General features: G+C 37.6%; 1 protein-coding gene across 2 annotated transcripts in view; it reads left to right on the top strand.

The window, feature by feature from the left end:
* Positions 1-23,343, top strand: part of mta3 (metastasis associated 1 family, member 3) — a 28,694-nt gene that overhangs the window by 1,857 nt on the left and 3,494 nt on the right. The window contains exons 2-18 of one of the 2 annotated variants that reach the window (XM_055042911.1): positions 1,353-1,420; positions 3,815-3,908; positions 6,046-6,172; positions 6,339-6,402; positions 7,211-7,328; positions 7,449-7,551; positions 7,830-7,929; positions 8,250-8,438; positions 9,501-9,575; positions 10,273-10,331; positions 10,427-10,545; positions 11,368-11,525; positions 13,826-14,048; positions 17,147-17,239; positions 17,355-17,516; positions 18,458-18,489; positions 18,572-18,690. In XM_055042911.1, the coding sequence (XP_054898886.1) occupies positions 1,353-1,420; positions 3,815-3,908; positions 6,046-6,172; positions 6,339-6,402; positions 7,211-7,328; positions 7,449-7,551; positions 7,830-7,929; positions 8,250-8,438; positions 9,501-9,575; positions 10,273-10,331; positions 10,427-10,545; positions 11,368-11,525; positions 13,826-14,048; positions 17,147-17,239; positions 17,355-17,516; positions 18,458-18,489; positions 18,572-18,690 (1,903 nt within the window). Of the gene's footprint in view, positions 1-1,352; positions 1,421-3,814; positions 3,909-6,045; positions 6,173-6,338; positions 6,403-7,210; positions 7,329-7,448; positions 7,552-7,829; positions 7,930-8,249; positions 8,439-9,500; positions 9,576-10,272; positions 10,332-10,426; positions 10,546-11,367; positions 11,526-13,825; positions 14,049-17,146; positions 17,240-17,354; positions 17,517-18,457; positions 18,490-18,571; positions 18,701-23,343 lie in introns of both variants that reach the window. The other variant, XM_055042912.1, reaches the window with a different exon arrangement.

Raw genomic sequence — 23,343 nt, forward strand, 5'->3', positions numbered from 1 at the left:
CCAGTTGTGAAACGATACCTTATTGCCATTGTTATGCATCAGTAATTGTCTAAAAGTCAAACAGTAAGAAGAACTTACTTTTTGACTTAAAGCTTCCAGCTGCACGGCATCCAAAATCAGAATGAATGACTGAACCAACATCCAACTAAAAAAATTCTAGTCACTCCAGCATCGGTCCTGAATCAGAGACAGGAGTCGGGAGCTCCTTACTTAGGCTAAGCAGAAAATAAGCTCGTTGTCTAAATCTCTGTTTTCAGATGGAATTCAATTTAATTTTGAAATTTGACTTCTGAGGAAGAGTAGCAGAAATAAATTATGACAGAAGCTGCCATCTTAAACCAACTCCAGTCTCAGAAATATCACCTTTTGTGAAAAAAAGGAAGCTTTAAGCAGCTGTCATGTTTCTATTGAAATCTTATTTACATAATCATCAGTTTTTATTCATGAGGAATAAAGACATGTGATTGTGGTTCAAGATCACATGTGAGCTACCTGCAGCTAATCATTTAGCATATCAGCAGCATCTTGGATTTTGAGTCTGTGAAAATGACTAATGATGCTTTTCGACTAGCGTAATATTTAAATTTATTTAAGTTGCCTCCTTGTAGAAGCTTTCAGACCTTTGGCACATTTTGTCAACTTGCAGACATAATCTTCAAGATTTTATTTTAAGAGTATATTTGACAGGTAAACACAAAGTTACGCATAACTATGAACTAAAACATAAATTATACATAAAATAATGTTTTTTTTAGAAATATAAATGATGACTCAATAGTTCATAGAACCACTTTATGCTCCAGTTGCAGCTGCAAGTCTCTATTGCATGTTATATGCAGAAAATGTTGACAGTTCTTCCTTGAATACTAAATCAAACTCAGATTGAATGGAGAGGATTTCTGAAGATCAGTTTACAAGTCTTACCACAGATCAGATGGATTCCTGTCTGGACTTTGACTAGGTCACTGTAATACATGGACACACTTTGATATGAACTATTCCATTATGGTTCTCATAGTCTGACTGTTCAATTGGATGTTATTGGAAAATGTTGATTTAGGTCTACATGAACAATAGAGAACGGGTAAAAAGAAGGATAATAATGTGAAATTGGCAAATGTTTTGAAAGGTTAAGGATTTCTACACCCATAGTCTAACTTTTCTGAAAAGCTACAAATCATGCTTAAAAGTATGTCATAAATTTGCTTTCAGGCATTTTATTTTGGTTGTAATTCAGTGGGAGTCATTTTTGTTAAATAAAAATGTTCCTATAGTTGAAGACAGATTTGTTTTGTCATAAATGTGTTTTTTTTGGCTATGATGTTCTGATGATCTCTTGTTTGGCATTGCAGATTACGTCTTCTTTGAAAATTCCTCCAGTAACCCTTACCTGATCCGTCGGATAGAAGAACTCAACAAGGTACTGCATCGTTTGTCATTTTTGTGCCAAAGGGGGAATAACTTGGATTCCTACCTGCAACCTCCACCTATTGCCCCTATGTCTATGTGCCTTCTGGTATTTTAAGTGTTAATTGTTGGACTGAAATTGACAGGTGTTCCTTTGTCTCCCAACTGTCGTTTTTTTCATTACTGGACACACCTGTAAGGGCGTGTGCGATTGTTGACGTAATAATACCTGTAATAAAGGCTTTTAAAGCTTAGCATGGACGGTTAGCTAGAACTTGATACCAGCTTTTAGCTGGAATAAATCTGCAACATGATCTGATGCTGTTCCAGCTTGGTCACGTGTACAGGTTCCTCTTTTAACATATCTGCAAAGGTGTGTCAGCTAAGCCAACACAAAGCAGACCAAAACGGTGCATCGTTAATCAAGACTTTGCCTGCATGGAGTTGAATGCTTAAATTTGAAACAAGTGTGGAGTGAGAAAATGTCAAATAAGGTCTTATTTATTTAAAAAAAAAAAAAACTAACATTTTATTAATATAACAGAGACAAAACGGAGAATTGCTGCATCAGACTTTTTGTTCGCCACACAACCAAGGAATTTGACTTTGGCTGCACTTTGCTCTCAATGAAGACATTCAGTGTAATATTGCTGCTTCACAAAGAAAAAAGAGCTAATACGTCGCTTATCTTTGTTGTTTGCTAAATAAACTTGAGATAGTGAGGGGTGAGTAACATGACTTCTGCTGTTGTTGTATTGCTTTGCTATGTGTTTCTTATTTTGTAATCAAAAACACACCTGGTTTGATCTGCTGATTGCAAAAAAAACATGCACCTTGTTAAATTAAAATATGACCAAAAAGTGAAGCCGGTGGATTATATAGATTCATTACACACACACATCAACTTCAAAGATTTATTTCAGTTCATTTTGATAGTTATGTTTTACACAACTCAAAAGAATATTTGTTTACTGTTCATTAATAATTGGTTGTGGCTCCTTTTGTATTTCATAGAGGTGATGAACCTTCAACTCGTCTGCATTGTTTGCTTTGTTGTCTCCCATCTTCCTCTGGACAATGCTCCATACATTTTCTATATGGGGTTTTGGTTTGGCGAGCTTACAAGCTGATCAAACACAGTGATTTTATCATTAATGAAAATAATAGTTGTACTTGTAAGTCCAGCTGGAAAATAAAATTTCAATAAAGAGATGTGCTCTAAAATTTCTTGGTTGGTGGCTGTGTGCTGACTTTTTTTTTTTTTTTTTTTCAAAAAGTCTGTCTGTTGCTTACTGTTCATTAATCATCTCATCTTTAAATGAGATGCAAAGACGAGTAACTAAGTCACATGGATATAAAACACCCAGCAAAACCAGCTGTCATATAAAACAAAACCTAAAGAAACAAAAATGAACATAAACCTTAAAGATGTCAAACATTTATGTAAATTGCATTGAGACTGTGTATTTTATTCAGCTCCAATGTTTCTGTTCTCTCTTTCTGAGAAGTGAAATATCGCATAAATTGGACCTAAAGCCACTTTAAATGAATCATCCTCAAAACTCTTCAATGAGCTTTGCATTTGCAAAAAAAAGTTGTGGCTCTCCCTTTTGATTTTGCGCAATTTGTCTTCCACGAAACTTTCCATTGTTATGCTTAGAGCATTTTGAACAGCCAGCAGTTTCAGCAGTGACCTTTTTGTGGCTTGACCTCTTCAGGGAGGGTTCCAGTGATTGACTACTATCGACTCAGCAGCGGACCGCATGATGGTGTAGAGTATATATATATATATATATATCGTACAAATTCCTTACAAATCTTTCTGAATTAACTCCACAAAATCTGTGATTTTGGTAGCAAAAAAACACAATAAAATTAAGTCCTGGAAGGACTGATCAATGTGAAAAGATGTTCAATAATACACTTATTGAATCCTGAAACAAACTGTTTTGTATTGATATTTTAACAGTGTAATTGGTTTTATCAGTACAATCTAGTCCAACCAGCCCTTTAAGAACATTCAGATTTTTGATTTATGAGTTTGACACCTCTGAGTTAAATGAATCAGACTTATTTCTGAACCTAAACCCAACTTCAGCCAGTGAGTTTGAATCACTGAAATAAATGACTTTTTCCTCTATTATTAAGATGCACCTGTTCTCTCATTAAATCACTCAGCATCACTTTTGCCATTTAATACTTGTCAGTTCACCCATTGGACTAATTATACAACATGACAATTTATCAATGATCTTTTTTTTTTTTACCGTTCCTGTTCTTTCCAGCTTGTCTCAACTTGACGGATGCACAAAGGAGGTGGTTCTTCTGGGAAATTGGAGTCATGCAAATGGGCTTGTTTGCTGCATTTCTTCATGCCAACCTTGATCTGTATTCTCTCTTATTTCAGACCGCCAGTGGGAATGTCGAGGCCAAGGTGGTTTGTTTCTACAGAAGGAGAGACATCTCCCACAGCCTCATCCAGCTCGCAGATAAACACGCAAGTGAGTCGCTGGCTCGGCCCATTTTCAGACCTTAAACTGATATTAATAACAGTTGCAGCTGAAATTTGTCTTTAGAGAAGTGCATGAATAGAAACAGCAGAGGACAAACCGAACGTTGAGTATTGATGTTGATGGTGGCACAAACTGAATGGCAGCTTCGTCTTTGTCAGTTTGCCTCAGGGCAGATGCGGCTACAATGTAGCTTACCACTATCACTGTATGAACGGGTGAATGTAGCGTAAAGCACTTTGGAGTTCCTGTATTTGAAAAAGCACTACTCAGGGTTTCCCCTACATGTAATTGATCACACCATGGCAAAATTAAAGCCTTCAGAATAAAGGCTTTTTTATTTTTAATATATTTTAAAACAATGTAGGCATATATATTTATATAACCCATAGTTGTGAACTCGTACTCACCATCAAACTAGAATTACAACATACCTTATTTACAATGCCGATTATAGCTCACTACCTTAGAATATCACACAATATATTTATTTTTCTTCAAGATCAGTTAGAAAAATACACTTCAGCACCACATAATTCAGTATTTGCGAGAAAACAAGATCAGGTTGACTTATATTAACGATACGGGAGCCTTTTATTATTAAATACTTGTATTAGATTTTGACTCATCCCTTTCATATGAGAGCAGTAGGCATTATACAGCTCTGCAGTTACACATAATTCCACTAATATTCCATATTTTAATGCTCTTTAACTTTTTTTGTTAACATTCAGGGTTTGCAGTTCCTGCATGCCTTTTCTGTTGGTTAATAAATCTTTACTGAGATTTTCAGAAGTGTGACATTTCTTTCTCCAGAAGGCTCCATGGCAGATGGATCAAACAGATATGTCTGTAATATGTGGAGCACTTTTAGAAAATAAGGCTTCCTTTGAAGTAGCTTCTTGCATCTCTCTGATTCCTCTAACTTCATTTTTTAGAGACCTCCCTGAAGCAGCTGCAGCTCCTTTACTCAGAACATTGTGTTCAAACTCCATCACGGAGGAAATTGAAAATTCTGCAATGAACTCACCTGTTTATAACTGATTTGATTCCTTTTGTTCCTGAAACCAAAGCAAAAAATCAGACTTAATGCATAACTGTTAGCTCATTTGTTCTTAATCTAAAAATGGCAAACCTGCATTCAGGATTGAGAATCTGTGACTTTTGGTCGTTTGAACTTGATGAAGGACTTTGATGATTGTCAATAGATCACAAACATGTTTACAGTCATAAAACTGCATTGTTTCCATTAATGTTTAACAAACCCACTGAAAAGTCATTTAAATCATTTCTGGATTGTAGTTTGAGTAGTTTGCTCTCATCTGCTGTTGTTGTCTTTGTGTGTTGACTCAGCTTCTCCAAACCAGCAGATCCAGTATTTATGGATGGATACGGTGCTTTAGATCACACTTTTAGTTTGTCTGAAGGGATGGACAGTATGGCTTAAAAATGAAATCTATTTTTCCCCCATACTTGGATCCAGTTTCTGAGTTTAACAAATTTTCTCTTTTTTTAACCTAAAAAAAAATAAAAAATACACATTTTAATCATCCGTTCTGTGAGTTGTACGACTTAATAATGTAATAGTTATATCAGCATAATAAAGATGTAATTTCACAAGAAGACTGTCTTAAATTTACAAGAAAAAAGTCATTTCAATAAGAAAACATTTTGAATAATTTGTTATTTTTCGTGTTGCATTCTCATAAAATTGCTACTTCATTCTCTAAATATTGCGACTTTATTCTGGTAATTTTAGGACTTTATTCTTGTTTTACATAATTACTTTATTTTAAAAAATAATTTTTAAAAAATCTATCCTGATTCTAGTACTCTGTCAGAGTTGACTTGAATTCAAAGTCCAAATAAATTGAAGGTGTGAAACAGATGGTGGATTTTGGGCGAACTGATTTAATAAAAAAGAAATATTTTCAAAAACCGAAAATTTGCCCATTCTTAATTTTACATAAATTCCAGCAAAAGTATTTGATTTTGAAGCACTTTTTTCATCTAACAAAACAAAATTCATCCCTTAGATTAAGGGCTGAATAATTTTTTTTCCCTCCTCCTGCTTGTTTCTTCGTTGTGTTTACTCTCATTTGGTCTTTTCTCTTCGTGCCTTTTGCAGAGGAGTTGGAGGAAGAGAAGGAGAACCCAACAGAGACCGAGCTCACAGACAAACAGAAACACCAGCTCCGTCACAGAGAGCTCTTCCTCTCCCGACAGTATGAGAGTCTACCTGCGACACACATCAGGTACTAAAACACCAGCTCACACGCATGCAGATTGTTTTCTATACCGCACCGCTCGTCATCTGCAGGCAGCGCACGTGGACAAGTCATTCAGCCACAAATGCATTAAGACCACTTCCTTTGAATATGCTTTACATGGTGTGTGCTTCCCTTTCTCCCTCTCTATCAGGGGGAAGTGCAGCGTCGCATTATTGAACGAGACCGAAGCCGTTCTTTCATACCTTGACAAAGAGGTAAGCCTAAGGGGAGGAAACTGACATCTGCTTGATCTTGTATCTGAACGCCATGAAATAACACACCACACTTATCTTTTTTCCTAATTTTAGATTGGTTTTAAACTACTTTATTTGACTTCTACCTTGGTTTATCTTCACAAAATGAAAAGGTGAAATAAACCGAAAAAGGTTTGATCTCATTTAGGGTGTTTTCACGGTAGACTCTGGTCGATAATAATAGTTTTCAGACATTGCTTACATCTGGATTTACTCCGACTGGTTTCTGCCGGTGCAGAATTATAACGCAGAAAACAATTGGATCCGTATCTGACTTGGTGACACATATAAAGTGACACAAATCAGATTTTTTTGTGCATGAAAAGATCTGAACTGGGTGGTTCAGACTGGGATGTGAGTCGCTTTCAGCTGCTGTATGAACATAGCTTTAGTCTTTGATTCTGGTCACCAGTGGATCTCTGGATTAACTACGTAGATTACAATTTGAATTCATAACCTACTGACACGTTGCTATAGATAAACTAGATGGGATGTATAATTTATGTCTTCAGAGACTTGACTTAACATCCCCTAACCAACTGTTTCAGTTAAATCAGAACGTTTGTGAAATTAATAAATTGCTACAAACATTCTCGCCTCTTATTTCCTGACAATTTGTCAATTGCTTTAAATGTAGCCCCTATTTTCTTGCAGATAGGTGTTGATTTTTCTTTATTTTTTTTACATGGCACTGTGATGGTTATGTAACTTCATGGATTTGACAGAAGAGAGTAGTAGTATGAAGTGACGTCTTTCTGCTCCTCTTTAGGACACTTTCTTCTACTCGTTGGTGTACGACCCGACTCAGAAGACCCTGCTGGCCGATAAGGGAGAGATCCGAGTGGGGCCGCGCTTTCAGGCAGACGTACCTGAAATGTTGCAGGAGGGTACGTCGCAGTTTGTTTGAAATTGACTTGAACATTTTGGCCGATTATTTTCCTTTTCTTGTTTTCTCTGAAGTAATTATGTTCCAGTTCGCTCTGTAAGATGCTTCCTTTGTGTCGCAGGAGAGGCAGATGACAGGGACCAGTCCAAACTGGAAGAGAAGCTCTGGGATCCAGAGTGTCCTCTGACCGACAAACAGATAGATCAGTTCCTAGTGGTGGCGCGGTAGGTCACCTTTCTCCTCGGATTGCTGCCTCATAGTCACGTAAACCCAATCTGGTGTCAGAAAGATCATAAATCTTAGCTGAATTAAGTTCTTCAGCTCTTTTTCTTATGTCTGATTTTTATTTTCTCATTTAATTTAAACATTTATAGAACAAAAGTAGTTCTAACTATAATTTGTTTAACATAAAGCATATTCCTGGATGAATAGTGTTTAGATTTGGTAGTAACTAGTTTGCTTTTATTTCACTGGTTTCTTGTTTGTCGTTGGATTTTGTCAGAGCGGTTGGGACCTTTGCCCGAGCGCTGGACTGCAGCAGTTCAGTTCGACAACCAAGCTTGCACATGAGTGCAGCTGCGGCGTCTCGAGACATCACACTGGTGAGTCAGGCACACTGTCTTTCTGGAGGCGCATCACCAGGATGACCCACCATTTTCACTCTATTAATGCTTCAATCAAAGAGATGCACTTTTAGGTACTTTTAGTTCAATCATAATCATATTAAGGTATCTGGAATGAATGTTTGGATAACATAAATGCTTAAGTTTCTGTTGCATTCAATATTAGTGTCTCTATTTAGGAACCTGCAAGATGTTTTAGGTGATTTAATGTTTTAGAAGAAGCTCTAAATGATGCTTCTGTTTCTTTCACGCTGCTGCTTCCTAAATAGGATTTCATCATAACCCTCGTTCTCTCTTAGTTCCACGCGATGGACACGCTGCATCGCCATAACTACGACCTGTCCAGCGCTCTGAGCGTTCTGGTCCCGGCGGGCGGCCCGGTGCTCTGCAGGGATGAGATGGAGGAGTGGAGCGCCTCGGAAGCCGCCATGTTCGAAGAGGCTTTGGAGAAATATGGAAAAGACTTCAACGACATCCGACAAGACTTTGTAGGTGTTTGGTTCGTTTTCTTACTGATTTGCGACTTTGTTAATTATGTGCAACTTTAAAGTTGATCTGCTGTGAGAAACTTCAAAACTTTTGCTGATTTTAAACAGAGCACAGACTAAGTTTAATTAGGGCTGCAGCTAACAATTAATTACTCTGACGATTAATCACTTAATCTGATAAATCTTAAATCTTTTTTATACATTATTAGAAATAACATCAAACATGAAAATAAACAATTAAGTTCCTTTTAAATAAGAAAATAGAAATTTTCTTGCGACAAAATGCACTAAAAGCATTCATTTAACGCATGCTTGATCATTTGTAGCAAAGGATGCATCTGCAGCTAAAAAATACTTTGAACAGCTCATCACTTTCTGCTTAATTTAACGTAATGTATGACTTTTTTGTCTTTATTGATTAATATATAGATGTATGAAGGTGCTTACTTGAACATTGTTTGACTGGATTTGAACCAGAGGAAGCTACAACTATGACAAGATAAAGGTGTTTTGTTTTTGTTTTTTTATCTTGGATGGAAAACATCTATATCTTTTGTACATTTTTGAATTAATTGCTGCTATAAATGTGTTCTTTCAGCAAGTAGCCTCTTTTGAGTTTGTATAGTCCAATTACTAAATTAGCTGACGATTTTAATAATCAATTCGCCATGAATAATTTGATTAATTGTTTCATCCTTAAATTTCTTGAATGTGCACATTTTGCAATTTTCTCTCTCAATCCTCATCTGGACGACTTTCATTTTCTAATCTTTCTCTAATGGAACTTCAACAATACAACCAGGGTACAATTGAATGAGGCCAGCTGCTGCAGGTGCTCATGAATACTTATTAAGCATGTGAATCACTGCATGCTCGTCGTCGTCTGCGGCCAGAAGCGAGCGAAGTCGGTAGCTCCCAGCCTTTGTGGTCACAACGTCTCATGAATAAATATGAACGCTCGGCGCCCAGATGGCAGGAACATGAGGTATTAATATCATTAATTTGCTCTCCGTCTCCCTCTCCAACCTTCCCTGTGTGTTTGGCTCCTCCTGCGTCATGAAGCTGCCCTGGAAGTCCCTGACCAGCATCATAGAGTACTACTACATGTGGAAGACCACAGACAGATATGTGCAACAGGTGAGGCTGCTGCAGTGAATTGTGTTTGGACATATTCAGCTTCTCTGTTAGTTAGCTCAGAGTCGCTGTGTGAAATTACAGATTATATTTACCCTGTTCATGCAAGGCCAAAAACAATCAGGAGACCTTACAAATTAATAATAACTCCACAGGGAGCCTTTTAAGCAGCTTATAATGAAGTCAAAACAAACTAAGCTGCTTGTGCCAACTGAAGGTTTTACATTTACGCTCGCTGTCTTCTGTGCTTTCCTTTACAGAATCTCTCAACAAAAAGCTCCAAATGTAGTTTCTCACTTCCAGGGAGGGAAAATTGATTCGAGTTTAACTTTGAAAACTTCGGCTTTAACGTTTCAAACTAAATTATGGCTAATATTAAATTTCACAAGCCTCTAAAACTGTCTTTAAAAGTCTGCAGGGTAGAAATTTGGTCTAAAATTTGATGTCTGCGACGTTGGAAAGCCATAAATGTAAAACATGACCTTCCACCCAGTCTGGAAAAGTTTTCTTTTGTCTTATTGCCTACATTTGTAATTCTGTATCTTTAATTTCTCACAGATTTTATAGTATTGAGCGAGAACTCACAGAAAACAGAAGATCTGAGATTAAACTTTTTTTAGGCATTTTGAAAAAGTACATTTAAGATGGTTTCTTGTTTTTGATTTCCTATTGAATAAATTCTCTCTGTTTCCATGAGCAGAAGAGACTGAAGGCAGCTGAGGCAGAAAGCAAACTGAAGCAGGTTTATATCCCCACATAGTGAGTTTCCTCCCTTTGTTCTTCAAATTAAATTATTTTCATATTCTGTATGTACTGAAAGTGCAGCGTTTTCACATCGCTCTTTATCTCGACAGCAACAAACCCAACCCCAACCAGATTTCGATGACCAACGGTAAGATGGCGACTGTGAACGGAGCGGGTCCCGGGGCCTTCCACGCAGCAGGAGGCGGCCGAGCCTGCGAGAGCTGCTACAGTAAGTTTAGTTTGTCCACATGAACCCAGCCTCAGAACAAAACGCCAAGAAATGTTTCAGTTTTCTGCAACATTGTTTGACTACGTGTTTGGCTTAAAAAGGAAAATCCTGAATTTCATTTTTAAGAAAGTTAAATTAAGATTTTTTTCTTTTATATAAAAGATAAATATTTAACATCTTAAGTTGTTTTATAAAGAATCTGTAGTCAGTGGAATAGTTTAGTCCAGGGCTGCAAATAACTATTATTTTAGTAATCAATTATTCTCTTGTTATTTTGTCTGTTCATGGATTAATTGGATAAGTCAACTGGCACGTTCTACTGAATTTTCGTTTAACCACTTAAGTGTATTTTATACAATACTATAAATGCACAAACATACATTTAAATAAATAACTCAATTCTTTTTAAACAAAATATGTTTTTGCATAAATTGAATATTTTTAATGTGTCTAACATGAAATGATTATTAGTTGCAACCCTAATTGGAAGCTGTTGGCTCTAATTATAAAAGTTACCAAATATAAATGCTTAAAATCAGCCTGTGAGTGGTTATCTCAATTTTTAATTGAGTCATTGACATATATTAGCTTTTTGATAATTCACTGACCTCTATGTTACAGTAAAATGGGCAGACAGAGGAAATGCATTTGTGCTTAAAACCAGTTTATCTTTTGCGCTGCCAGCTGTGTGAACAGCGTTTCAGATTTTTACGTACGAGTCGTAATGGAGTTCAAATAACAGTTGAGTTATTTAAGACACTGATGTTAATTTTTCCAGTCCGCTCCGCTAAGAGGATTTATTGCGTTTTGTGCGTTGAGCAGCCATGCAGTCGGCCCAGTGGTACTCCTGGGGGCCTCCCAACATGCAGTGCCGCCTGTGCGTTTCCTGCTGGATGTACTGGAAGAAGTACGGCGGTCTGAAGATGCCGAGCAGAGCCGAGGCCCCAGAGGAGAGGACCTCCCCCACTCCTGCAAGCAATGTAAGTTCTAGACCTTCTGTCGCAAACTGGAGGCCAGCGGGCCACATCTGGCCCGCCAAAACTTTAATGTGGCCCTTGAGACTCCAGAGGGAGACATAACTGGGAGCAAATCAAAGCAATTCTTATTGGTTTTCTGTCAACTTACAGAAAAAGTTGAGGTTGTGCTAATTCTCACAACTCAGCAGACCCTCGTATTTTTTTCCCGCTGATACATAATTGTAAGTTCATTGCAAATTCTTCTCTAACTAATGATTGCTTTAGTAATTATGGATTATTTGGATAAATATTGTGCAGATAGTTAATTTAAGCATTTTTATACAATGTACATTAAAAATGCAAGTAGATAACACAATTTTAAATGACAAAATACATATGTATTGCCTAAAATGCAAAATGACTGCATTCCTAATTATGAAATCAACTCCATGAAGCTAAAGTTTTGCTAAAATATATTTACAGACAAAAATGTTTTTGTCTTGAATGCAAATTGTTGATATTTTTTGTACAGTTTTGGCTTAATTATTGCCCTGAATTTCTTTCTTTCAGCAAATGACCTTTTTTTAGACTGCATACTCCAGTTAACAATTAATCAATTACATGATTAGTTGACGATTATTTTAATAATCGGTTAATCACTATTAGTCTCATTAGTCATTTTTGCCCAATTATACATTTTCAAAAAAAGAATAGTTGAAAACATCAAGTTTAAGTGACTACTAACTCCCACCTGCAGGTGGCAGTATTTCATACTCACCTTTACTTTGTGTCAAATATGAATAATCCATACGGAAAGTAACTGAAAGTCACAGTTACCGTCATACATAAGCACAAATATAGCAAAATTTCTTGTAAGTATTTCTAATCTAGCACCACAAAATCAGTCATTTTGATTAAAAATGACAAAAACATGTTCATTATTATTATTTAATTTTAAGATGTATTTATCAAGTGCAGACAGTGCTATTTATTAATATTTGTACTGCTTTTTTAAGGTGTTTTCATGTTATAAATTCCAACGTTTCCCCCAGAAAGCTTGCTAACCCGGTGGTTGGGCGCTCAGCACTATTGTTATTCATTCAGCGACCCGTTGTATTTTTGAGTTGAAAAATGTTTAAAGTTCACAGGAAATTTTAAGATATCACTTAATAATTATGTGTTATTGAAAGATTGGAAGATTGATACCTGAACACAAAGTATAAAGTCTTAAAAATGCAAACATTTTAAAACTTGAATAAATAAGCAATGCTTAGCCTGGTGGGGCCACAAGTAAAGCCTGGCGGCCCGCCAGGCTTATAAAACACTGGGGGGAAACCCTGCATTCTGACACAACCAGGCCCAAAATGTCCTACATCAACAAAATGAGCTTTAATAATCAAAGTAGTGGCCATTTATAATAAAAAACATTACTGGAAGGATTGGAGCAAAGCAAAAAGATTTTAATCCATGTAGAATAAGCAGAAATCATTCCGTTGTACGTGTGTGAAATGTACCGATACAGTGTGTCTGTGGTATCTCCAGTTAGCATCAATTATTCAGCGAGCGAGCAGCTCATTGTAGCATATTGGATGCTAATAGGTTCACACAGTTTCACAAGGCCTTTTATAATGGAGCAAGCTGACCATTTGTAACAAAGAAAATAGCCTCACAGACGAGGTCTGCAGCTTTATCTGCATAAACTAAATGAAGGTCAACATAATGTGACATAAGTTGGTATTCAAAACCAGTGGTATTAATGGTATTAGTTAGCGCTGTGGCATACTGGGAGCCCTGGTTGTGATGGATGTGATTGTTTTGATGGAACAACATAAAGGTTGTTTCTGATGCTCAGGGTTGGCTTTTTTAAGAGCTTCACAGCTTCCAGTGGCAGGTTAAATTACGGCGTTCCAAAACAGACTTCAATCTGGAATAATCTGGATTGATTGAGACCTTATTTCCTGTTGGATTAAAGTGATAAACAAGAAAAGCAATTGTTTTAATTCTGGTGCATAGAAATGGTTTCATATGCCAACCATGAATCCATCCATCCGTCCGTCCGTCTGTCTGTCCGTTAAACAATTTATCAGTTCAGTTTCTCAGCATACTTCTGTCAGTCTCTTCTTCATCATCATTCCATCCTTCTTGCCATTTATTCATTCTTCACTCTGTCACTATTAAAACCAACTTAACTTCTCTTAATCCCAGTCTGTAAGTTTTTTTTGTTGTAATTTTTAAGCCTTCTGACCTGCTTATCACAGACTTCAGTACAGTTTGAGGTGACAAAATGACAGCCTGACCGTTTCCTTCCTCCTCTGCCCGTCCAGGAGTCCCGCTCCAGGAGTCACGTTCCCCGCCAGTCCAACCACATGGTACCGATGAGGAACAGCGGCAGCCCCAAGTCCTCCATGAAGACCAAGCAGGCCTTTCTGCTGCAGGCCACCCGCCTCACCAAACTGGCTCGGCACATGTGCCGGGACATCATCAGGCTGCGCCGCGCTGCGCGCCGGCCGTTTGTCCCCATTAACTGTGGGGCCATAAAGGCGGAGTGTAAGAGCTCTTTCAATTCCTCCTAACTTCTGCCACATACCCAAACACACACATACACACACACCACCCTTCCTCTTCTCTCCTCACCCCAACCTCCCCACCATCGACCACCATCGCTGCCCTCGTTTGTCTCATTCTGTTTTTATTATTATTGTTATTATTATTTTGTTTTTGTATTCTCCCACCCCGTTTCCAATAAAGACTGCCTGTCCTCATAACTGAGTTTTGATCATCTTTTCATTCGTTTTTTTTTTTGTTTTGTTTTGTTCATTTTCTGTTGTTTTAATCTTTTAATTCAGATCTAGTGGTTAAAGTATTCATTTTACACACTCACACCTGCACATTATGAACACAACAGAGAATCTTCATGTAAGTAACAATATTATGATCACTTCCATCAGGGGTCGTGTTGTTATCTGAGCCGTATCTTCGCAGGAGTTACATGTAGAGAAAATGTATTTTAGTAAGAAGCTCTATTTTGCATGGCGCCATCTGTGCTGTCATGACTCAAACGTAAATGTTGGCTGTAAATACTGAACCTTTGCTCCACCATTTTGTTTCCTTTGCTCATGCATCTCCTTTTCTCATGACTGTGTGTGTGTTTTTATTTGTATTGGAAAAGTTGAACTGTGATCGGTCGGACTCTTGAGTATTCATACCTCTGGTTCTGTTTCACATTCCTGTTACTATTCAAGCACAATCACCATCAGTTTTATTATCTGAAGTTTATCAGTCCAGCGTTTTTATTACTTTTTACTCTTGCTATTGGATGCGCCTTCAGAGAGATGGGCCAAAAACAAAACACCAGAACGTAGAATTTTACTCTTTATTTGTGAAATTTCTCCTCATCACCTGCTGAAACATTCTCCAGCCTCCATTGAATCGACACTTTATAAAAATGTTTTCTGGACCAAAGAGTGTCACGGATAAAGGTTAGAGCCACAAAAAGAATTTGATTTTAATTTCACAATTTGTCCCCCTCGCCCCTCAGAGATCAGATTTTTTTTGTTTGTTTCTTTGTTTTTCTCAGAATTCTGACTTTAATCTCAGTCAGAAATGTTCCTTTATGCACCAGCAGCATAGCTCTACTCTTAAGTCAATTCTGTATAAATGAATAAATGTACATTTAACGTAGGTTTTCAACATAACTGACAACATTGTGGCGTACAAATATTTAGTTTACTAATCTCCAAAAAAAAAAAATCAAGGATATCTTGAATTCAAAGTTTTTTTTTTATATCAAATTTTTGAGAATAATTTTAATGCTGAGTTTTATCTTGAAGTTTTTAGAAATTTTCTTTTTTTCTTGAAAATTTCTGAGATGGAGTTTTTTTTGCTTGTGTTTTTTTTTGGTGGAAATTTACCCCCCTTTTTTTTATATGGTCCTAATACGCCGTAAGAATGTTTTGGTTATTAAATGTTTGGTTACACATTTGAATTTTGACATTGAAGCCAAGTTTCTGAGGGAGACAAAGACAGAATACATTTTTTTGGTGACTCTAATCTACTCCTGCGGGTCCGTTTGGAACCACGAACGGTTCACTCTGAAGTTGGGTGTAGGCAACACCCAAGTACTATAAGCGGCCATGCAAAAGAAATTTTGAAATCTAATCTTAGAAAAAAATAAATGGGATTGGAGCATCTGCAGTGTGAACGCAGCCTGAGTTTCTCCCTTGTAGGAGTCGGCCTGACTTTCTGGGAAAAAGGAAATTACAGCTTTTATTCTGACCCTTCAACACTGAAAAAACAGAACACGTGATCCAACTTAAATATATTGTGTTAATAGGTCACAAGGAATCAAATTAAGTTTGCCCAAGTTCATTTATTTTATTGTCAAGTTAAACAAATGTAAATAAATTAAGTTTGCCAAACTTCATTCAATTACTTGTATCCAGTTGGCACAGCTTTTTAATTTTAGTCCTCCATTCTCTTTTTTTAGTGTACCGTGCTCCTTACACTGCAAAAACACAAAATCTTACAAAGTATTTTTGACCTAGTCTCTAGTTCAAATTGATATAAGCCAAAACTTTCCTAAAAGTGACTTTGAACAAGATATAAAGGCTTGCTTTAAGTAAATAATCCCTTAATACTGATGAAAAAACTACTTCTTCCATTGGCAACAAGTAGTTTTCCATCAATATTAAGGAATGATTTACTTAAAAGAAAACCTCTGTATCTTGCTTACAGTTACTTTTAAGATAGTTTGTCTTATAATAAGATGTTTGAACTAGACCAAAATGACTTGCCAAGAGTTTTGTGTTTTTGCAGTGGAGTTTACGAATGTGTATCAAACATCTGAGACCTTCACTGAACAACTGCATTAAAACTTCAGCTTTAGTCACACAGACATGGCTCTTGCTTACTAATAGTGATTTCTATATGCTGATCCAGTTTCCTTTCACTACTTTGTTAGTCTCGCATAAAATCCCAGTAACATAAAAACCTTGTGGTTGTGATGTGAAAGTATGACAGAGGTATGAATACTCCTGCAGGGCACATGCAGCATTTGCTGCATCACCATCTCAGCCACCGTAGGACGGGCCTCCTCCTCATGTCCTCTGTTCAGATCATGCAGTATTCATTTGAAACCATCCCGAAGCCTCGTCTGTCTTGTAAATCCTGGAGGCAGGATTGGGTTTTTTTGCCGCCTTCCTCTCTTCTCCGCTCATTTTCTTCCTCCTTTGAGTTTCCTTTTCATCAACCGTGTGAATGTGAGGGATACATCTCCAATAAAGTCAGTCCTGAAAGCATCTCTTCCGAGTCCTCGTGCTTCATGTGTCTGTTTTGTGTCCATCAGCAGCTGCAGGAACACACAGCAGCCATCCTCTTCCCCCCCCCCCCCACCCCCCCATGCATGCACTCTGACCCACATCCAGCTCCTCCTGTGGTTCCCTCACCTCTTCATCCACATGTGGCATTTCTTTCTGACTGTGCATGTATGCATGGATCCAGATCTCAGTTGTGGTTTTTCACGCTCATGCATCGCAAATACGTCTAATTAATTAACTGATTAATTAATTAAAGGGAACCGATACAAAGATCTGCGTGTACATATATAGATATATGTGTGTGTGTGTGTGTGTGTGTGTTTGGTTTAGACATGTTAAGGGTGTCAGAAGGGCAGGGGACCCGGCTACCCAAAACCCGAGCGGCCCAAAGGAGCACTCTGACCAGCGTCCTGCAGTTTCTAGGTAAACGCGCAGTCCGATCAGCCCGAACTGCGTCCGAACTGCGTCTGAGCATCAACTATTCAGGCGGTGTGAACGAGCCGGCTGATGCAGCTCCAGTGTGTGGTGTCTCTTCCAGAGTCCCGGCCCGTGGCCCACGCCCCCCGCTCCCACCGCACCGCGGGCCTGCAGACGCCTCCGCCTCGCCGCCTCCTCTCCTCTCTCCCGCACGGACCCCACGGCATGCTGGGAAAACGCAGCTACCACCACCACAGCAGGGCTGACCCGGAGAGGCGTTCAGGTACAAGGGAGGAGTTTGTTTGTTTTTTTTAAATCAGGATATCTGAGATTATTTCAAAAACCTAGGAGATGGAAGGGGAGAAAACCTCACTTAATGGTTTATAAAAACTCATTAAATTAACTTTTGCTGCTAAACTGGTCAAAGCAGAGCAAAAACCAGTCAACCATTGACTCTTGGTTCAGTAATTTGATATATTTTAGTCAAAATCAAATGTCTGTTGTTTTATTTGTGTGCCTGAATTAAAAAGTAGTGTTTAATAGCAGCATAAAGCAGAAATATGGATACATTTACTAAATTCATCTAAAAAAATAATTCACAATTGAGTTTTCCTTGTACATGTGTGTTTAGAAGCTCAACAAACTTTGAACCATAGGGACTTCATTGGTGTGTTTCTTCAAACTGGTGCACAAATTACTTTTTTTTTTGTCATTTTCTTGAATTCACACAAACAAAAACTTCACATACAAGCTTGCATGCACATACATAGAGCTCTGGAAAAAATGAAGAGACCACTTTAAATGATCAGTTTCTCTGGTTTCACTTTTTGTAGGTTTAGTTTGAGTAAAATGAACATTGTTCTTTTATTTTATGAACTCCCATTAAGTATTTGTGTGCAGAAAATGAGAAATGGTCAAAATAACCATAAAGCCGCACCGCTTTCAGACCTCAAACAATGCAGAAAAAACAAGTTAGTATTAATTTAGAAACAACAACACTAATGTTTTAACTCTGGAAGAGTTCAGAAATCAATATTTGATGGAATAACCAAGACGGTTCAGTGCAGTGGTCACTTCATTTTTTCCAGAGTTGTATATTCCCCTCAGGTTTTCTGACATTTAGAAAACTTTTCTTAAACGAGAAAAGTTTGATCTGATTAAACTCCAGACTGTGAGAGAAACATCTGCTTCCATTTATTCTTGTGCCACCATTTGTCTTTGCAGAGAACCCGGGTTCAACTGGAGGACCTCTCATCGTAAGTGAACGTCTTGTTTTTCCTTCGCCTCTCCGTCACCGTTTGTTGTAATAAAACTTTCGTGACCCACTTTTTCCTGCAGCACAACGGTCGCAGCAGCAGCAGCGGAAACACCAGAGGAGGAGTAATGATTCGCAAGAGACGCCCCAACTGGATCGATGCTCCCGACGACAGCTTCTTCCTCGTCACCCGGGAGACCAGGTAAGCAAAGGTGACCCTTTATTGACACATGATTGTCATTATTCTCTGTGTGTTTTTGCATTTCTCCCCTTTTAAGGCCCATTTTCACTACAGAAACCTGTGTGAGGACCCACTGCTTATTAAGGTTTTACTTCCTTGGATGTTTTATCCTTTTTTTTTTTTTGGCAAAATAAACACATTTTGTTGATCATGATTGATTTAGAAAACAAATACGTAGAATAAAACATCCAAGGCTTGAATACTTTTTATCGGCACCAAAAAGAAAAAACACATCTAAACTTGTACATTTGGTGTCATCAAAAAGCAAAACGTTTGGCTGCTTGGTGTCACCAGAGAGGGTCGTAAAGGTCATCGTGCTAACTAAACCGTAAGGAGAAAAAAAATAAAACACTTGTAAAAAAAACATCATCAACAGGAAAATGGAGATGTTTCTTCAGGACTTGCATCTCCTGGGCTTTGACATCATACCTGGGGAGATGCTGGTCAGTCATGTAAGTTTGCAGAAACACCTGGTGAGTCGCATCATTTTATTTTCAACTAGGTCAGGTGGTAACAACACATTTTCACTTTATATCCCAATGTTTTTTTTTTTTCATTCCTTTAATATGCATAAAACCTTCCTGGAGCCGGTTTTGACTCTTTACATTCGATCTAGACAATTTCAGAGTCCAGAACAAAAGGCCTAATTCTTAATCTCCTGATCCCTTCAGCGCCTCTCTTTCACAAGACCTCAGTGAAGGATGGATGTGTTTACCCACTGGATTTCTGCCACTGATGTCATTCAATCACTTTCCACTTTCTGCTGCCCTCAAAATGTCCACTTCAACCACTTAGGAGAATGAAAATGAGCACCATTTCATGCCATTAGCGCAGCTTGTGATGCATCAACATGGTTTCAGCTGCTGAGCAGCCGCTCATCATCGTGAGGGTGTGACATTAGCTTTTATTCCAGAGCAGCTCGATGCGTTTTGGCGCAGCGTAAAAGACCCCGTGCAGGATAATTCTGATTTATCAAACTGAATCAAGTCCGGGTGAACCAGCAATAAGCATGGGCTCTCAGCAGAGTTAATGATAATTCAAAAAAGAAACCAAGCAAGAAAGAAAGTGGAGGCTGGGTAAGGAGTCTTTTCTGTTTTCTATGAAGGCAAGAAATTTAGATACTTCTGTGCAATTTTTAGCATTTGGTGGCTTTTCCAAGTTGTATAAACACAAGAGTTGCATAAACACACAAGTGGATATTTATTTTCCTAAATCATCACATTGTTAAAGAAGGTTACAAAAAAATAATAAAATTTGTTTTATTTGTTTATTTTTCTGCATTTAATTTAAATTGAAAAGCAGCATATTTGTCCCAAAGGGAAATTGACTATTGTTGTAATTCAAATCATCCAAAAATCTTCAAGAGTAGTGGATAGTGGTGCAGTAGCAGTCAGTCTTGCAACAGATCTGAAGAGGCCTCTGACTGAAGATTGCTTTCTGGACATGTTAAGACTTCAATTTTTGGGATTTTAGTGAAAGAACATTTCATTAGAACTATTACTTAAGAAAAAAGGAACTTAGAAGAAGCTCCTATTTTTTGCTGAAAAGTTACTGGTGAGTTAATTTTGATATACTTGTTTTTGGAGTGAGTGGTGAAATTCCTGGACACAACTTTGCTTTTTTATTATTTTCTGCATTTTTGTCTTTCTTTTGTCATTTTTGGATGTTAACACATCATGATACCAGTTTTAAAAAAGCAAAGAAAGAAAATACTAAAAAAAAGAATACAAAAAATGAAAAAAAATAATAGTAATTATTATCGTTGGACTGAATTTGTTATTTTGTTATTTTTGACTTTTTCTTTTGTCATTATTGAATGTTGAGACTTTTTTGATACCAGTTTTAAAAAGTGTTTTTTGACTTTTTAATATGTCCTTTTTTCTTTATTATAAAATACTACTACTACTAATCTTAATAATAATAATAATAATAATAATAATAATATAATAATAATAATAATAATAATAATAACAATAATAATAATAATAATAATTGTAATAACGATAATAGTTATTGTTAGTGTAGTTGTTGTCATTGTTATCATGATCATTATGAGGAAAGTGTACGGACTGGTGAAGGATTGATGGAAACTGAATCTAGTTTTAAGAAATATGCTTTTCTACTCTCTTCACACACACACACACACACACACACACACACACACACACACACACACACACACACACACACACACACACACACACACGATTTGTCCTATGTGTGGCTTCAACTAATCAAAGTTTTCAGCTCCTGTATGTGCCAAAGAAAGATGTTCCCCCATTAAGCCTGAGCCTAAATGAGCCACGGCACCCGGCCCCCTCGGACCACCTCGGCTAAAATTAGAGCAGCTAACTGGGTGCAGATGGAGCCAGGCTCCGGCCGCGGCCCTGCGTGGAAATACCATTACCGCATTAACCGTGGCAGCACTCTCATGCATCACGCACTTACTGTGTGCTGGCGTGTGACAGAGTCGGCATCAATCTCAGAGCCTGTAAAGCTCGTTATATTAGCCTGTCATTCAGCCTCGCAGTGTAACAATTAATGCCTTCCTGAATAAAAGATCTGATGCTGATGAAGGATGATTGGGAGCTGCTCTCTCTCTCTCTCTCTCTCTTCTGGTTTCTTGGCGTGATGAGTCGGGGTGCGGAGAGAAACGATGGGAGATTTTTTCCCATTTACGCAGTGAAGGGGAAGACATTGTGCTTTCAGAAACAAAGCTGTGCGAGAAAAATTGTAAAGCAATTCAACTGGACAAAAATCAGAATGTAGAACCAGAAAGCTAAAGGCGTAACTCCATCTGTGATGCAGAAAAAAAATATAACTTTTTATGACACGCAGTTAAAATACACAGTCGATTTCCTCTTTATGTCCTGGTTGATCCTCTTAAATGAAAAGTGCTTGAGTTAGACTTTGTTATGCAAGAACACACTCACTCACTCAGTTCAGTCCACACAGATAAAACTCTGATATGTGATGGTTATTGATCCATGGTGGAAATATGTAACATGCCATAACAATGCTTTCAGACAGCCTCAACTTTTCTGCTTTGTGTCTTGGTAAAACCACAAATTTAAATGTATTTTATTGGGATTTTATGAAGCAGAGCAACGCAAAGTTGTGCATAAGGTCGGATTTCCGAGGATGTGGCGCCTGAGCTGGAGCCAGTTTTGGTTCTTTGCTCACTGACAATGAATTCTCTAATGCAGATTGCAGAATAATCATGATGTAATCATATACATTAGTAAAAACTGATTTAATACGATACTTCACCATTAAGTCATTGTTGTTTTCAAAGAAATAAACAATAACTTTCAGAATCTTAGTACACTGTAGTAAAACAAAACTTACGAAGAAGTAAACTTTCAGCATGATGTTTTCTTGTATTATAAGTTATAATTGTTTTGTGTCAGTACTTTTTTATCAACATTAAGAAAGTACTGACTTAAAACAACTCTTGTATCTTGCCAAAAAGTTATTTTTAAATTCGTTTTGTGTTGTTTCAAGTGTAACAAGACATTTGCACTACGAGCAAAGCAAAAAATGCTCAGTTAGACTTTGTGATTTTGCAGTGTAATGTTTGAAAACATGCATTCATTAAAAAATAAAATAAAATAAATAAATTCGATGCTGCTCTCATTGGTTTTGCCACAAAAGGTGGTTGCTCCACCTGCAGCATGCCTCGACCCGGTCACGCATAAATGCCAAATGGAAGAAAAATAATGCATAATTACCAAAGTTTTTTAAAAAATAAAGTGTTTATGTATTTATATCAAAGCATAATCATGTGTTAGAATGACCTAGTCAAAGTCCTAATTATGAATGATGTAAAAATATTTGCACAGGAGATGTTCACCAAAGCATTATAACAGAGATTATGCTTCTGATTTCCTATTGTTGTCTTTTTAATGTATTTTCTGTATGTTTGGAATCCCACTTTAGCAAAATTCAACCCTAAAATGCAACACAACCCCTCGGTCGATGCAGGTTATTCAGATGCAAAGCAGGAAACATGAGGAGGCAAAGAAAGAACCACAATCATCAATCTGTGGGTGTAGTGCACTTGAAGGATCTGTGTGGAGATCCATGGATGTTACATGCATATTCAGACACACGCTAGCTCCACTTGGAAACGCTGCCTCGTAACTTAATGTGGTTGTTGTGTCAGCGGCAGGACTGTTTCCCAACTGAGGGAAGGAAATATGAAGATTTAAAGAGCCTTAAATCTTAAATGGCCTGCAGGATAACCATGAGTTACCACCTGTACTTTGCATTCGTGTCCAATCGAATCCCATCAGCTCTGCGGCTAGCTGCGTGTCCCTCGGCCTTCCTGGGTTTAGTGCAGCAGGTTGCTGTGGGCTGCTAAGAGCTTCCTGGTTTCTCAGCAGGCTGGAAAATACGTTGGTGCTCCTTTACAAGCCTGAAAACTCTTTCTTACCTTGTTTTTTATGTTATTCCTGCTCCTTTATGCTTGATTTTAATACTTCCAACGCTAGCTGCAGCTTTAAGGGCTGAAAATGATAGACTTTATGAAGATATGTGAACCAAACAAAGGATTTCTCTGTTTGCGCAATTCAAGATGATTGTTTGTTTGTATCTCATCAAACAAAACAAAAC

This window comes from Poeciliopsis prolifica, unplaced genomic scaffold (assembly GCF_027474105.1).
Source record: "Poeciliopsis prolifica strain line A6 unplaced genomic scaffold, Auburn_PproV2 SCAFFOLD018, whole genome shotgun sequence".
NCBI lineage: Eukaryota > Metazoa > Chordata > Actinopteri > Cyprinodontiformes > Poeciliidae > Poeciliopsis > Poeciliopsis prolifica.